At 35.5% G+C, this 15,948-nt stretch overlaps 2 protein-coding genes across 3 annotated transcripts in view; one reads left to right on the top strand and one right to left on the bottom strand.

Annotated features, from left to right (window-relative positions):
- Positions 1-3,638: 3,638 nt before the first annotated feature.
- LOC146140645 (uncharacterized) lies at positions 3,639-9,155 on the top strand. Its single transcript, XM_083392671.1, has 3 exons — positions 3,639-3,809; positions 7,030-7,248; positions 8,913-9,155. The coding sequence occupies exons 1-3, from the start codon at positions 3,639-3,641 to the stop codon at positions 9,153-9,155; spliced, it is 633 nt and encodes a 210-aa protein (XP_083248797.1).
- Positions 9,156-12,952: 3,797 nt separating this feature from the next.
- Positions 12,953-15,948, bottom strand: part of LOC146140646 (meiosis regulator and mRNA stability factor 1-like) — a 31,055-nt gene continuing 28,059 nt past the window's right edge. The window contains exons 31-32 of one of the 2 annotated variants that reach the window (XM_083391286.1): positions 15,051-15,621; positions 12,953-14,432 (exon numbers count right to left, since the gene is read on the bottom strand). In XM_083391286.1, the coding sequence (XP_083247412.1) occupies positions 14,323-14,432; positions 15,051-15,621 (681 nt within the window). In that variant the 3' untranslated portion in view covers positions 12,953-14,322. Of the gene's footprint in view, positions 14,436-15,050; positions 15,622-15,948 lie in introns of both variants that reach the window. The other variant, XM_083391285.1, reaches the window with a different exon arrangement.

The raw sequence follows: 15,948 nt of genomic DNA on the forward strand, positions 1-15,948 counted from the left end.
CTGAGCTGGGAGTGAAATTGCGTTTGTACTTTCTATAAGGCAAAACAACTTTTACGCTTCAATGGCAGTCGAGCAAAGCGTGCAAAATCGCTCCAAAGTGTAACTTTTTGCCAGCTGCACGGGGCTTGAGTTTAGCAAAGCGTAAAACGCTCGCCACGATAGAAATTAAATGCCTACGCTTTGCTCAGCTCAGCGCAGCTGTACTTAAACTGGCCTTTATGTTACGGCCTTCTCTAAAGGCAAAATAAAAGTGTAGGAGTTTGTCCTCATGGTTATAATCTTTTTGCACAGATAATATGGGAAAATTCTTTAAAATATAAGCTCATTTGAAACCATTGTCGGAACAAAAACCGTATGTAGAAAAGGTCCCCGCATAGCCAAGCACGTATGGTAATGTCGAAATCTGTGTCTCGAAACTTCAATTAAATATACGACCAGTTTTCTGTAAACTTTGAAAATTTGTTCGGTAAGATTAACTGGATTTAGAACTTATTGTCGTCCCACAAAGTTACCCTCTTCGGTTGTATACCGGTACGTATTTAAAAAATTCTTGTAATCCCAATGCTAAATTGCAATTTGGTTTATTGCCCATTACCCTGTCCAAATGTTTTTTTAGTAGAAACGCTAAGGCCCAAAAAATTATCCCAACTTATCTCTGGCTCTTGGTGAAAATGATTCATGAACGAAACTGATTGCAAATGTCGAACTTGCAGGTGCAAATATATTGGATGTCGAATCTGTAGTCATAAGAATTGATTAGTGGATAATTTGGCATTTATTGTACATTGCGTAATTTCAGATTTGTTGCTGTTTTCGTTTCGGCGCTGTATGCCACTTTTGAATGCGCCGTTTAGTGATATTTTACATTCGCTAAGCTAAAAGCCTCGTGCATGACTAATTTCCGTTACAGATAAAAGTATTTCACCTGTGTGAACACGTTGCTGTCACAGTTCCCGGCTGCCAAAAAGGCTTCGATTAAATATTATACTATTCATTCAACCAAAACTTTCAGCAGATCACTGTGGACTTGAAAAATCATCAGTTTAAATCGCACACATTAACTTTTAAAGTCTTTTGTCGAAATAGGAGTAGGCCTACTCTATTACTCCCAATTATTTAACTCCAACGCGAATTACTAGAGCAAGATAGTACTATGTACGACAGAGCAACATCTAAACTCGTGACGAAAATTAAGACGTCCCTTTAAAGCCCACCAAAAACTAAAATCTTTGACCCGGCCCTGGTAACAAAAAGCATTTGCGCGAAGCTATTCGTTTATTACAAGTGGAGGCTACTAAACTAGCGGACCTCGGTCCGTATCCGGATCTTAAAGTGTTAAATATGAACCTCAAAACAATATTGTTAAAAAATGCTTTGCGGTATACGATTGAGTGACATTTTCGGGAAACTTGAAAAGATACATATTTTAAACTAACTATATAGCAGAACTATAAATCGCCTTGTGCTTCCGAGTCATGTTGCACTATTTTAAAATATTTAACTGCATTAACTGAACGTAAAACATTATCTACTTTCGCATTTGAACCCTTGCAAATACTATAGTCAAGTGTATCTAGGATATATGTTAAATTGTCAAAACATAATTTAACAGAAGCACAGAAACCAGATCAAATTAGCAAAATTGCAAAAATTGTCGTTCACAAAATTGACATTTTACTACAGTTAGGTTGTTGTAAATGGCCTTTTACGATGACAATACAATTTCGTTACTTAAACCCTTTCAAAGTGTTAAAAGCCAACAAATAATGTTGATTACATTCACAATGATACCTTATATGCCCAATGATCATTTGCCGCAGTAACACCCAATTTCGGCTCTGATCGACCCTTTTCCACACGGGGTAAATATAATCAAACTAAAGACAGTGGAGCAGTATATGTGTTTTACCTTGTCAACAGCATAGCGCCATTAGAATTAGACCGACAATAAAATGCCATTTCAGCTAAATTGATCTAGTTAACCCACCTTTTGTCCCACCATTTACAAGTGATGCTTTAATTTACTTCTTACAGTCACATTAACTGAAGATGATACAAGTTCGTATCGAAACGTCTTGATCAAGATGATGGGGTTTGTGTGTAAAAAGGTCCCTTTACTCTTCCCAGACTTTTTTCTTTAACTCTTTCTTTAACTATTGCTCCAACTTATTCTGTACCTCTTTCACCAACTCTGACTACGATTCTTTTTCCAACTTTACCTTCCGCTGTTCCTCCACCTCTTTCACCAACTCTTCCTTTCACTCTTTCTACGACTCTTTCTTCAACTGTTCCTCCAGCTCTTCTTTCTTCCTCCACCTTCCTCCATTTTAACTTGGACTTACTTCGACTGTTTTTCCGACACTCTTTCATACATTTCCTCATAATCTTTCTCCAACTCTCCCCCAAACATCTCTCCCCTCTTCCTCGAACGCTTCCACTAACTATACTTCTGAATCTTTTACCAACCCTGATTTTTATTTTTTCTCCAAACCCTAACTCCAATTCCTTTCACTTTTCTTCCCTCAACTCTGACTCTAATTCTTGCTCTGACTCTGACTCAAAAATGTGCGCACATTTTTAAAGGCAGTTTAAAATGAGCGCACATTGTTTTCTTATTTAAGCGAGCACATTTTTGCGCACTGTGCAAAACAACGTCACGTTCCCTGTTGATAACTTGGACCAATTAATATGGTCAAGAAGACTTGGTTTCCCATAGCATTTTTATTCATAATATGAGACCCATATCGAACTTTGTCAAACATTTTGGATTCTATATTACCTAATGAATATGGATGGCGTCACTATGACGTGTTTAGGCTTGATATTTTCTCGAATTCTTTTCGTGGGAGTCTTGGCAAACTTTCCCATTATCAATTAACCTAAAAATCTGTTGTAATTTGTTAGGTTTTGTTCCTCTGATCACAGGCCAAGAAATACTACTGGCTTTTTGACTGTTCCTGTCCTATACCTTCATAAGTGCAAGTAAAGAAGCGGCACATTGAGTAAGGTCTCACAGAACACAGATTGCGAAGCACTTGTACAGGAAAATAATTGTTACTGTAAAGAACGGTAGACAAATGTGAACCAAGCGCACAATTTAAATTTAGCTTGTTGGTGTTTTTAGTTACAGATTTTTTTCTCTTCATTTCTTACCGGAATATATTTCATCTCAGGAATTCCTGACTTAGTAAATTGAGTAGTTCCGTTAGAGAAAAGACTTTTTCGGAGGGAATAGCTGTTTAACTTTTTCAATAAGCTGTTTGTATAAAAATGTGTCACTAAAATCATTAATCCAGCAGACGTGGGTCGTGTTGTGTTTTGCATAATTTGTGTGGTTTAGTAAACTTTATTAGCATTTCGAAAACTGTATTATATCGATGAAATCCGTTCATAATTCTGAAAATAACCAGAAAGGACGCGGTTACACTGCAAACAAAAAGTGCACGTGGCTCAAACAAAGACCGTTATTGGTACAAGTCTTGTTACACGCCTAGAAAGTAAACAAACGTTTTCCAAGTCGACTTAAATTAATAAAAGGACGACTAAGTACAACATAACGGTTGACAGTTGTGTTGAAAAAACACCTATTACGTTAAAAGTTATCTACAAGTGACACAGTTAAAATCAAAATTAATGAAATGATTAGGTTGTCACTACTAAAGATCGGTTTAAATCTTATACTGGTTACTTTGGTTATCGGTAATCGGAACGAGGATGAAGAAAATTTGGCAGACCGTACTATGCGTGAAATATCCCGACAGATGGGATCTGATGTAAAATATGAAAGCTTGGAAAAATTTGATATTAAGGTAAGAGCTGCTTTTTATAAAAAAAAAAGTTATATGCAAGGGATAGCCTACCGAAGTAAAGAATAAGAGACAAACGCAACTCTACAATTCAGCAATCGCAAACTTGCTTTTCTCTTCACTTAATTTTAGCGGGTGAGGCAACTATAGCCCGATGTGGCTGACGTCGTAAGTTAAAACCTCTCCAAAATGTTTTTTTTTATTGCCTTGGTTTTTGCCTGCTAGGATATCTTTTAGTAGGCCGACTATTTTCGGTGACACCTATTGATAGGTGTGCTGTATTTTTACTCACTACAGCTTCAAAAAGGCCAGATTAGTTATTCCCAAGTATATATAAATACTTTAGGTAGCCTAAAACGGTTTTTGGTATTATTTCTACTGGCGTAGACATTTTGACGTGTGTTTTGGTTCGCACCGTTTTACGGCTAACAGTTTTCTAGGTAGGGATTTCCGATAATATCATATTGAAGCTGCATGATACTCGATGACGAGTAGTAGTATCGGTACTCGTCCGAGTACCTTTTAATCTAAAGTTATTTGTTTTAAATATATAAGTTTAACAACTGATAGCAATTAAACATTTTAATGTTAGAGGAAATTTTGGCCTATATTAATCTTCGAACGTTTCAATTTAATCTATTTTGTGTGTTTTGCCTAAAATATCGGGCATCGGATACAATTATTTCTGTATCGCACATCCTTATTTTAAGCATACCCAATTAGGCCTACAGCACTTGTTTGGTCATGAAGGGAAATTCTGTGTAAAATTTGCAGTGAAGATATATTTTTTTTGATCAACTTTTATGCGGAAATTTGAGTACTGAAAAATGATCGGAAAGTTCACAGGGTTTTACATAGGCCAGACGGACATTAGCCTACTGCTTGTGGTCTTTAGATTGGCTAAGATCAGTGTTGGTATAAGCAATGCCAAAAACTTTACGGCACACTGCAGAGCAACATAACTCTTCACATGGTAAAGAGTTTATAATTAGGCCAGCCTTGTCGTGGATAAAAAGGCATGCAGCTAACGGATGAATGCCATAGCTGTCTTTGTTTTGGTTTCCAAATAAAACTGGTGGAGCTAAAAAAAAACTGTAGTCTTGTTGTGTAGTAAGGCTGAATGTGGGAATAAACGTCTGCCTTTTTGCTATATTGAGTTATACTGTATTGAAATAGTTAAGTGATTTCTCAAACTGTGTGCCTCGAGAATAGGGTATTCAAGTAAGTAATTATCAAAAACTTAAACCTTTTCGTATTAGTTACTTCGTTACTTAATATTTGAAGGTAATTTAGACACACTAAAAACGTAAATGAGATATAAGTAGTTAAAATAAAAAAAAATAAAAATACAGTCTTCGGGGCATGTCAAAAATATATATACAGTCTTAAAAAAAAATATACAGTATTCGGTGGCATGTCCACGTGCCCACACCTTGAGACGGGGATGCGAGCATTTTTTGCACAATGCGCGCAAAAATGTGCATGCAAAAATGTGCGCACATTTTAAAGTGCCTTTAAAAATGTGCGCGTTTTTTTCAAAAGCAAAACGCAGCAAATAAAAAGAAAGGCACAATTAAGTTATTGTTCTTTGTAGCCTACTATCTTTTACAAGTTTTGTTTACAAATTGCTAAACAAAAAATCTTACCAAAGCTATACAATGATAAACAATTGCATTGAGTGTTTCAGTTATTTTCTGTCGCGAGAAAAGAATTTACGGATCACCGCATTAAAAAAGCACAGTTTAGGCCTAGCGCTTTAATTATGTCAAATGATTGTCTTGACAGATATCATCTACTGTTTTATAGCTTAAGCTGCAAATAGCGTTAAATAATGCTGGTTGTAAGCTATTTTTTGTAGGCCAATATTAGTATTCTGAATAAGTGGTACGAGATCGTAAAAAGGTTGGGAACACCTGCTTTAGACTGAGAAAGTAATATTGCCGTTTAACAAATGCAATATGAATATATACACATAATTGAAAGTATGGAATTTTTATGTTTTATTTATCCCTATTGTCATTTTTATAAATTTATCAATGAATGATGTATAATATTTTTAATCTTCATAAGTAAGCCTAATACATATTACACATCTAAAAGAATTCCAGAGGGGCATAAGTACCCTCCTTGCTCCTCCGTTTGGGCGTCCATGATTGTAGGCTATTATGCCCATGGCGAAAGCAAAGCAAAACAAAAAGGCAAAATAGTTTCTAATATTTAAATATATAGGCCTGCACCTGCTATTTGAACTTCAAACACCCTTAGAAAACGAGACAAAAATATTCAGGGAGTCAGAACCGATCCCGAACCGGGAATGTATGAACCGGTTTTGGGCCATTTTTCCCTGTACCGTAACCGAACCTGAACCGTTTTTTGTAAAATGTGAAGGAGTGAAAAGCGCTTCACCCTAGCATAACTTCACAACTTGTATTTTACATGGTCAAGTTGTGCCAAGTTCGAGTTTTACAAAAAATATTATTTATAAAACAAAAGCCTGGTTTATGATTTTCAAATATTTGAATAACGAGATGCTTGTTTCTAATTGTCCTTGTAACTTAAAATGAATACGACATTCAATAAAATAATAATTATTCTCTGGGCTACATATTTATTTACTCGCATTTTTAAGTTTGAATGCAACTTGTATTGTATCCGAACCGAAACTTTATAAACTGTTTTGTAAATAAATTTAGTCAAACCAGCAGAGCTGAACCTAAACTTTTGAATTGTTCCCAAGCAAACCGGAACTGAACTGAATTCCGAAAAATGTCTAGCGGTTCGAATCCTAAAATTTTATGTTTTAAATAAAGTAATTTCTATTAAAATCGATATATATACTATAGCCTATATAAGCTACAGAAATTAAATTTATGTTTTGCTTGAATATTTTCGTTCATTATCTGCTGAAAAGATTAGATAAAAATAAACAACGAGTAGGCCTACAATTTAATAAACAACAAATTTTGCTGTAACTTCAAACACAGACTGGTTTTGTTTTACAAAATGGGTGAACCTTATTGGAGGAAACTGACATCACATTTTACATTTCAAGAATTTTTTTAACAGTTGATAAATCCATGGTACGTTTGTATCTTCGCTAAAATCAGGAAAATAATGAAAAAATAATTATAACGTGTTTATGCAGCAATTCAGCGCCACTTTTGAAATTTTACTTTTTGGTTTATCAAATCTTTGAAACTCACTTACTTGTTTTTTCATACAGCGTTTTTATGACTCGGCCGTGGCAAGCCATGATACTACAGTGGATATGCAGATGCGAGCACGAAATAGCGACGGTCAACCTGTAAAATGTTCTGCGGCAGTGGCTCTACATGACAATCCTGGAACAATTAGTCTACGAAGCTACAGTTGCCAAGAACAAATAAGCGGGATAAACTTGCGAAGATCAGGGGAGACACCCTGCTCCAAAACAGAAAAAGAGGTATAAATATCTGCCTATTAAACTTGGTTAATAGTCGTGTTTCAATAGGTCAGAGTAAAAATAATAATGGTGAAAAAGAAAACAAATATAAGTGCGACACACCCAATGTAGTGCACGCTATTACCTGTGTCCAATGCTGAAATACAATATGCATTGGTGAAGCTGGATAAACTATAAGAAAATGTCTTATTTCATTAGTGGCTCAAAAAAACGTGGCTCAAAAATGAAATTTTAGATTTTTGAATAGACTTTTATGCACTACGGTATAGATAAGAGGTGTGCAATGCTTTAAACCAGTTGTTCTTAAACTGGAGTCCATGGACCCCTTGGGGTTCCGTGAACTAGTTTTAGGGGGTCCATGAAAGCCTAATTGAAATATTAGTTTATATTTAACAATTAATTAATCTTTCAAAGAAAACAGTTAAAAATAAAACGGTTTTGCACTGAATGTATTTAAACTTCATTTTACTTTCACATTTTTGGACCGAAATCAGCAAATTTATGAAGTTAATTTGTATTGTGACGTCAATTTATGACGTCCTTTTTAAAATGTCTTTGTCTACCGTGTGAAGCAAAACAACATTTTAGGAGTCATCGGTAAAAAAAGTTTAAGAACCCCTGCTTTAAACCGATTGGTCAAATATGTGCATATGGGGTTCAACGAGCCAAATGGATGCGAGTTGAACCGCGGGCCGAACGCATTTGTGATCGATCCAATTCACTTTACCTGGGGTGCTGGCCAACTAAAGTCCATTCTTCAGGTGTTCATTAGTCTGTACTATCGTCGAGGAATTTCATGTACCATTTATAGCCTACTTTAAAAAAACATTCATGTACATAAAACGTATGTCAATCTTTCGCCTCGAGAGTTGTAATGCCACATACTTAAAATAAGCAAATTTAAAATAGGCAAAAAACAGGCTTCGTCGAAACCTTAGACCCGTAGCAGTATTATAAGAAACACGCTGATGTCAAGCAAACCCGTGCGCAAATATGTGTATGTCACTAGAGTTAATTAAAAAATGCGTTTATTTTGCTTAAATTTGCATAACTTTTATTTTAAAAGGAGACGTCACACACTAGCGTCATAAGAGATATTCGCATTTTGCTCAAAATGATGATATTCATTTTTCATTCTTTAAATTAACAAAACGTACAAAAAGTGTATAAAAAAATGATTTTGATACCGGTATGTGAAATTATGTTATGAATGTAATGAGTTCATCATTTTTTGTTCATAAAAAAACATTATGATATATTTATTTTTGATGCTAATGGCTTATAGTTGACTTGCTATTGAAATGGCTTAAACCTTTTTGTTTAGGATGAGCCATGAAAAAACTTCAGAGATTACGTCACATGATTACGTCAGAAAGTGATGTCACAAAGTTATATCTAAACGTTACAGCGTAAAAAAGTAACCTTGAGAACGTCACATAATGTATTTATTTTGTAAGTTTTATGTTGGAGTGGTGTTACTTTCAATACAAAAGCTACATAACAAAATTGTTTTCGGTTCGCGCAAAGCAAAAAAACGACATTATATCGAATTTGGTTAGCCAAACTTTAATTTTCGAGCTCGAAGAAACGATTAAACTTAATGTACTTTTAGTTATAGTATATACCTTGCAATTGTCCAATAAATTGTTTACTTTATATTATAGAAAATGTCTGAAACCTCCGTTGATGAGATGAATAAACAAATTGAGGACCAAAACCAGCAATTGGCCGACGACAACATGGAAATGGACATGGGAATGGGCATGGAATTTGATACAGGAATGAAAGATTTGCAGCAGGATCCATACAGTTTGGAAAAACCTGTTTCTTGTTCCAGAATCGAAGTCGATGATGGAACAGAATTCATGATTAAAATGAAGGTTAAACAGAGCAATCAAGTAAGCTGATGTGGTGTTTACCTTGCTTTGTTTAATATGATTAATACCCAAATTCATCATCAACACAAAATTAAACGTAATGCTCCCTAAAGACTATAGTTTTGCCATATTGCACTAAATCTTGATAAACTTTCGCCTTCGTGGTAATGTTTTTGGCTTTTGGAAAGCATAGGCTATATTTCAATTCTCTTTAATTTATTAAATGTGATCGTTTTTTCGATTTGTCTATTTAAACTATATAGCCTAAGCGTATTTTTTCATAATCGAGAATTCTTAAGCGCCCGCTACACAATCTGCTGAATGTATATTTAACTCGATTTAAGTTACTTGTTTAATGACCTAATATCAAACGTCATATTTTAAAGTTGTCATGCTACCTCCCAATCAAGCATCCATCCTCGAATTATTGCAACATGTGTGTCGTGGGGCGTTTGAAGAATCTGTCGAGCCCAAGGGGGCGCTTGTACAAACTGTTCTTCTCTGTGATAAAAATCTTGTTTTTTCCGTTTCTTATATTCAGTTCCAGTGACCTGGATGCAGGGGTAGATACAAAAATCCGTTGTTACACCAACATCGGATGTTAGCTCAGACAGCGAACAGCGAGATACATTAGCCCAACTCGACGTTTTAAGCGAGAAAAAAGGCTTGATTTAGAATTGTCATTTGTATAATACACCCCGGCTAATCAGTTAACCTGAACAAATAACGAAAGGCGCAATGGAAAAAATATCCCGCGGTATTTGTATTTTGATGTATGTTTTTGTAAATATTGTTTTCTCCGAATTGTTCTGGTCCGATAAACGAGTCTTCGGTGGTCAAATGGCATTTCTATGTACATTAGACAAGGCTGTTCCGACCCACAGGTTGGGAACCACTGATTTAGAGCATTTGTCACAATTATTAAAAATATCAGAGGGATAATAACGGACAATGCTTCTTAGCAACTAGCTAAGGCGAAGTTTTTTCTTCAATCAGGGTTAAATTAAGGATTTTTGTGGGGAGGAATATTGACGTCGCAAAACCACGTCTAACCTTACATCTCGAAAAAAAAAATTAAACAAAATTCATTTTTAATCACTTGACATAAAAAACTTTGCACAATGCTCAATATAATGGCATTTATAAATATGTCTTTACAAACATGCAGTTAGGATCATTGCCTTTATAACTTGGGGAGCAAAAATTGTGCATTCAGGTTATCTTAGTAAAATAGTGAAAGGTGCGTTTGCTGTTTTGATGTCCCCTTTTAAGCACAGATTATTTGCGCAGGTGATGGGTCGATTTTTCGATTGATTAATATATACCAACGTACAACGTTTTTTTAGATTCAAACATGTGATGTGAAGTTGATCCAAGTTTCGCAAGATTCTATAAAACTTGAGACGTCTCAATGTCAATGAAGAACGAAAAAAGAATCTTATAGCAGGCCATCTATAATGTGTTTTGTTTAATTTTATGCTTTTTATTGTACAGTAATTTTGTTTCATAACAATAAAGCAACAGAAAGGGGATTTTGTTATATAGAATAAACCAAATATCCGAATAAACCAAATATCCGACGCTGCCTAGGTTGAATAAGGTATTTACCAGTTTAATACTATGTCGCCTTAAACTTGGATAATAACAATGATTGAAAAACTGTTGTTGTACCAATCATGTGAAACTACCGTCGCAATAAGCGCGACATTTGCTTATTTGGACAAAATGTAAAAAGCCATGATGCTATGGCCTTCATTCATTATTGCGTATTTTGTTCCGGTATTCCCGTGTAATTAAGCTTCGTGTTATAAACGGTAGTTTAAAAAGACCAAGTAAAATACTGTCGGGCAGTTACCAGTTTAACACTGTATGACGCCTTAAATCTCGAGTACGGTAATAAAAATTCTTGCAATACTGACGTTTTCCCCGTGATGTTAAAAAATTAACGCAATAAACAAGAAACTTTGCGTGGTTAAACAAAAAAAAAAAAAAAAAAAAAAAAGCTATAGACGTTTGATATAGCGCGCGATAAACCTTTTTTCATCTGCTTCCGTTGGTTTCTTTGAGACTTGCGAATATACCTACCGACCGACTGACTAACTGACCAACAAATCTCGACAAATAAATATTAAGATTAGATATTTGTTATTTATTTTGTATAGATCACTTTCAATTTTTAAAATTGCTTGTCGAAATACCACAAACACTCAAATATGGCTTGTTCCGCCATTATATCACTGCGATCAGCATTTGGATTTTCTGTAGTTAAGACCGCAATCCGCTTGAAAACTAACGTCTTCTTAGCTATCAACTTTTACTGTTAACACCGTTGATATTTGCAAGTGGCAACTTGCTTCGCCGATCTATAGCTTAGCTGGTTTGTTCGTTCATTAACTAATACAATTCTAATCAGCAGAACGTCTTGTGGCTAGCTCGCGAGTTAGATACACACCTTTAAATTGGATTCAGAACGAAAGCGTCAATTAGAACGCACTGTTAAATAAACTATTACAAGTTTAACAACCTAAACTCGTGCACCAAGGCACCTCTTGAGGCTATTAACCCGGCATTATTGTAATTTTGCAAAGCTGCATAAATTAAAGCTAATACTACCACCGTCCACCACCCAAGCCTAAACGCTAACCCGACCCAAACCCAAATAAAAAATTACGTATTGGTGCAAGCGTAAAAGAGCGATCCGGACAAATAGCCACTTTTTAATAAGTTTACGTCGATTAGCCTACATTTTTTGATTTAGGATATGAAGCCAGTAAATACGGCCATATATACCAATCGTCCCTTTACCAACTGAAGGTATAGGCCCTAAGAAAGCTGGTCAAAAAACTAGCACAGTAGCCTGCTACATCTTGTAAATCAGGGGTGTGGAGCCCTAATACAGAAGGGCGTATTATTTGTAGGGAAATGTGGTTAGCACGGACTACCGGGACAAACTGGAATTACTAAAACAATTAACGCGCCACCAATTAAGCGCATATTGTTTTAAGTGTGTCAATGCAAGTCATGCAAGTCACGGACGCCTTTGAAGTTGCAAGTGTTCGACAAAACAAGGTGCTGAGCTTGGAAAGTTCATTTTTAGATGCCATGATCGAATGGGAGGGTTTTAAATCGTTGAACGTGGAAACTCCTAACTGTAGTAAATTTTGTGCGTTGGTAACCAGCCCACAATTGCACAAAATAAAGAAGTGCTCCGCAACCGGTGTACGTCATCAGGTTTACCGCGGTTGTGTCGTAAAGTTAAAGAGGTTCCTCAACTGGGGTCCGTAAACCCCTGGCGGTACGTGGACAAGTTTTATGGGGTCCTCGATCTTTACATTTGCAAAATAAACTATTTTTTGGAAAAAGAGTTTAATTAAAACATGCGTCGGAGCCTTCTGCTTAAATAAACCCTATTTAAACGACATTTCAGTTTCACGTTTGTTGAAGCAAAAATACCAGGTTTCTTAAGTTAAATTGTTTTCTGAGGTAATCACGAAAAATTTCATACCGACCGTAGTCTGGGGCTAGGCGAACCAACTTTTTATGATTACTCGTTATTTTTTTTCAGAAACTTCCGTGTTGAAGTGAACCACTTTTTTTAAAATTTCGGTAAAAATCAGCCTAAAACCGGTTCATAAAGATCAGTTTAGGGTTCGGTTTGACTTCCTGCCTTTAGTATGAAAAACTCGTTAAGTATGTCAAAATAATTATGCCTTTTTCCATTTCATTTTTGAGATTCCAACTGGAGGAAAAGTCGTAAAACGAAACTGTAAAAAATGTATAAAATCAACCCAAAGAGCCTTATGCAAAAAGTGTATTCAAGAAAGAAATAAACGAAAACAAGTCAATCGTGTTTTGCACGCGATTTGACTTCAAGTAAGTTTAATCATTCGTGAACAAATATAGTAAAAATGACAGAAAACAAGACAATTCTAAAGAATAATCGCTGTCACAGTGTACTAACTGGAAAATTTCTGTTGTAGCGAAAGCGACAATGACTGTCGTTTATTTAAAAGTAAAGGACATTTCAGTAAACCATCTCATAGCCTTGTAAACAGGTGTGACCAAAAACAATTAACTTCTGTTTACAAAATATCGTGCACAAAGAACTCTTGAACGACATTTTCCATCTTGCCACAAAAGATGCTCCAAGGTAACAACAACACACAAAATTGTAAACATTTGTATACAATCAGCAACTGGCTGATATAATAACAGCTAATTTATAGCAAACATAGACATATACGCCAACTAATACGCATTAATATACGAATGCACTACTACGGCAAAAAATACTATTAGCGCAATAATCACATTTTCGGACACACTCGAGTAGGGGTCTAGGTCGTTTAAGGACCTGGTAAATACTCGAAAATTTTTGGTTTAATTGTAAAGTTGTTTTTGCGTCAATAACATGATTTACCGTTGGTCGATACCAATGTGCGTAAAGTATAAAACATATTTGCTGTGTTAAGTAATTTTTCCAATTTTGTTGTGTCTTGATTCATGCGCTACTCAATGGAGGGCACCGCTCTCGATCACCAAATACACAAGAGGTAAACGAAATAGTAGAACAGCAAAAAAATATTGCAGAAATAAATAAATATATAGAAAATGTATCACACGAAGGAAAAAATATAACACTGGGTGACGTCATATGGTTTTAGTTATCGAAAGCAAATTTTAAGTACTGCAAGATCCACTTTGATACAAATCGAGATTGCAAGATCAGGAAAAACTTTATAACTACATCTCTAAGATTGCAAATGTTGCGTGTTTCAATCATCATGTATATTGTCAACTTACATGAAAACATTAATAATAAACCAGTTTATACACAAAGACCGAATATAGAAAAAATACTTGAACGATCAGAAAAAAAAAAGGCTAAGCCCACAAATTTCAGGCACTGAACAATATATTTATCAAATCAATAAAGTGGCATTATCAACAATAACATGAAAAAAAATCAGAAATTATAAACTGTGCAAATGTGCACTATGTTCAGCGAAGAATAAACGACACTTAAAAAAACTAAATTTCGGTGTCATTTGTAGAAAAATACAACAGTAGACAACGAGTGCTTAGCCGTTTCAAATATATTTACTTATATCTAATAGCAGAGCTATTTTAGTACCTGCACAGTACAGACAAATATAAATAAATAACAAGTGTTATCAAAGCTTTATTTATAAGAATTTCACAGTGATGTGACGACTGCTGCAAAAGAAGCAGCCAAGCGTAATCGACCAGGTGACGTTTTTTTCCCTTCATCATGGAAACGCGACTCGTCAGAAGACGCAGTGGAATCTGCTGAGAAATAATAAAACACTGACTAGCAAGTAACAACATATTTTAAATAAAAATTTGGGGCACTATACATATGAAAAAATGTTTGATCAATTTTGAAGTAACAGACTGTTACATAATTTCAGTATTTAAGGCTGTAGAACAGCAACACAGAGTTCGTAGAGTCTGAAATTACGTCAACAAAGTGAATATATTAATGTAGAGATTTTTAGAGCAGTGAACAATGGCAATTAAAAATAAGCTGTTTAGAACTGTGTTGGTATCCGATAACCAACTGAAAATCATCCATGCATTCATAGACTAAATTTAGAAGAGTTAACACGAAACATGCGCTCTAAGTCAGACATTTTAACCGCGTAAATTAATTAAGTTAAAATTCAATAACTTAGGTGAAACATAAACACTTTTTTAAAAGGTACTTTTACGTTTTTATATATACATATGCTTGGACCACACATTGTAAAAATATAGACACTCTTCCTTTATTAATAAAATATCCTTGTTTAGGTTCTTCCTGTATTAGTTTTTTTTTAATTTTGGGGCAAAATACTGCTTTATACATATAATACAAACAAGTTCTTGTTCAGTTGGAAGAAAACATCTTTATGGCGTACTTACCTTCGTTGGTAGATAAAGCTGAGTCGGGTGATGGTGTCGACGAAATAGACGTTGTTCCAGTGGGAAGAGTAATGACGCTTAAACTGAATCGCCGCCTTCCTTGTTGTGAATCGCTACTCCTATTGTATAAATCCTGTAGGGCCACAGCACTTCGCTCAGCTGCCTTCCGCGCCCCAATCTCACCACCGCCACGCTCAACGTAAGTCGTTAAAGGTGATTGATAGGAGCCTTCTCGAAACTGGTGATACTGGCCCCCACCTGCGTTAGGTGTGGTATAACCTAGGTCGTTGTGTTTCATTCCACTGTCGCATTGATATTGGTGATACTGTTCCACACTTGGCTCGAATACGTAAAACGGATCCGAACCAACAGCCCCACGATTTCCAAGTGCGGGAAATTCGCGAGCAGCTGGGGCGGAGAAGTCTCGTGAGCTATTTCGTGACGTGAGGTGTTTGTAGCCTGCATTGGGACGTTTCGATCCCGGGCATCGGTCGGCATTAAACGGACGAAAGCTGTCTTCGTTATTGCGAACCGTCGAATTAAGATCATCCAACTTTTGTATTTTCGGAGGCTACAAAAAAAATATATAGTTGAGAGGTTGTGAGGTTTATTTGTTTTTTTTTAACCCAAATTACGAGAAATATACTGGCAGATCTAATAACAAAACACAAAATATAACTTTGTCGGTGAATATTTGTGGTAAAGGGTAAATTATATAAGAGGGCGACACGTTTTTACCCGGGGTGCTGAACATTTTTGTTAGAAAACTTAAAACTGAAGGTAACCTTATTTTTACAGCGAAAAACAGAGACCAATATAACCTCTTGAGGACGATACCAACACCTGATTTTTTGTGTGTGTTTGCCGAAAATGATACCTATGCTATAAACACCTAAGA

Source organism: Ascidiella aspersa, chromosome 6, assembly GCF_963924565.1.
Source record: "Ascidiella aspersa chromosome 6, kaAscAspe10.2, whole genome shotgun sequence".
NCBI lineage: Eukaryota > Metazoa > Chordata > Ascidiacea > Phlebobranchia > Ascidiidae > Ascidiella > Ascidiella aspersa.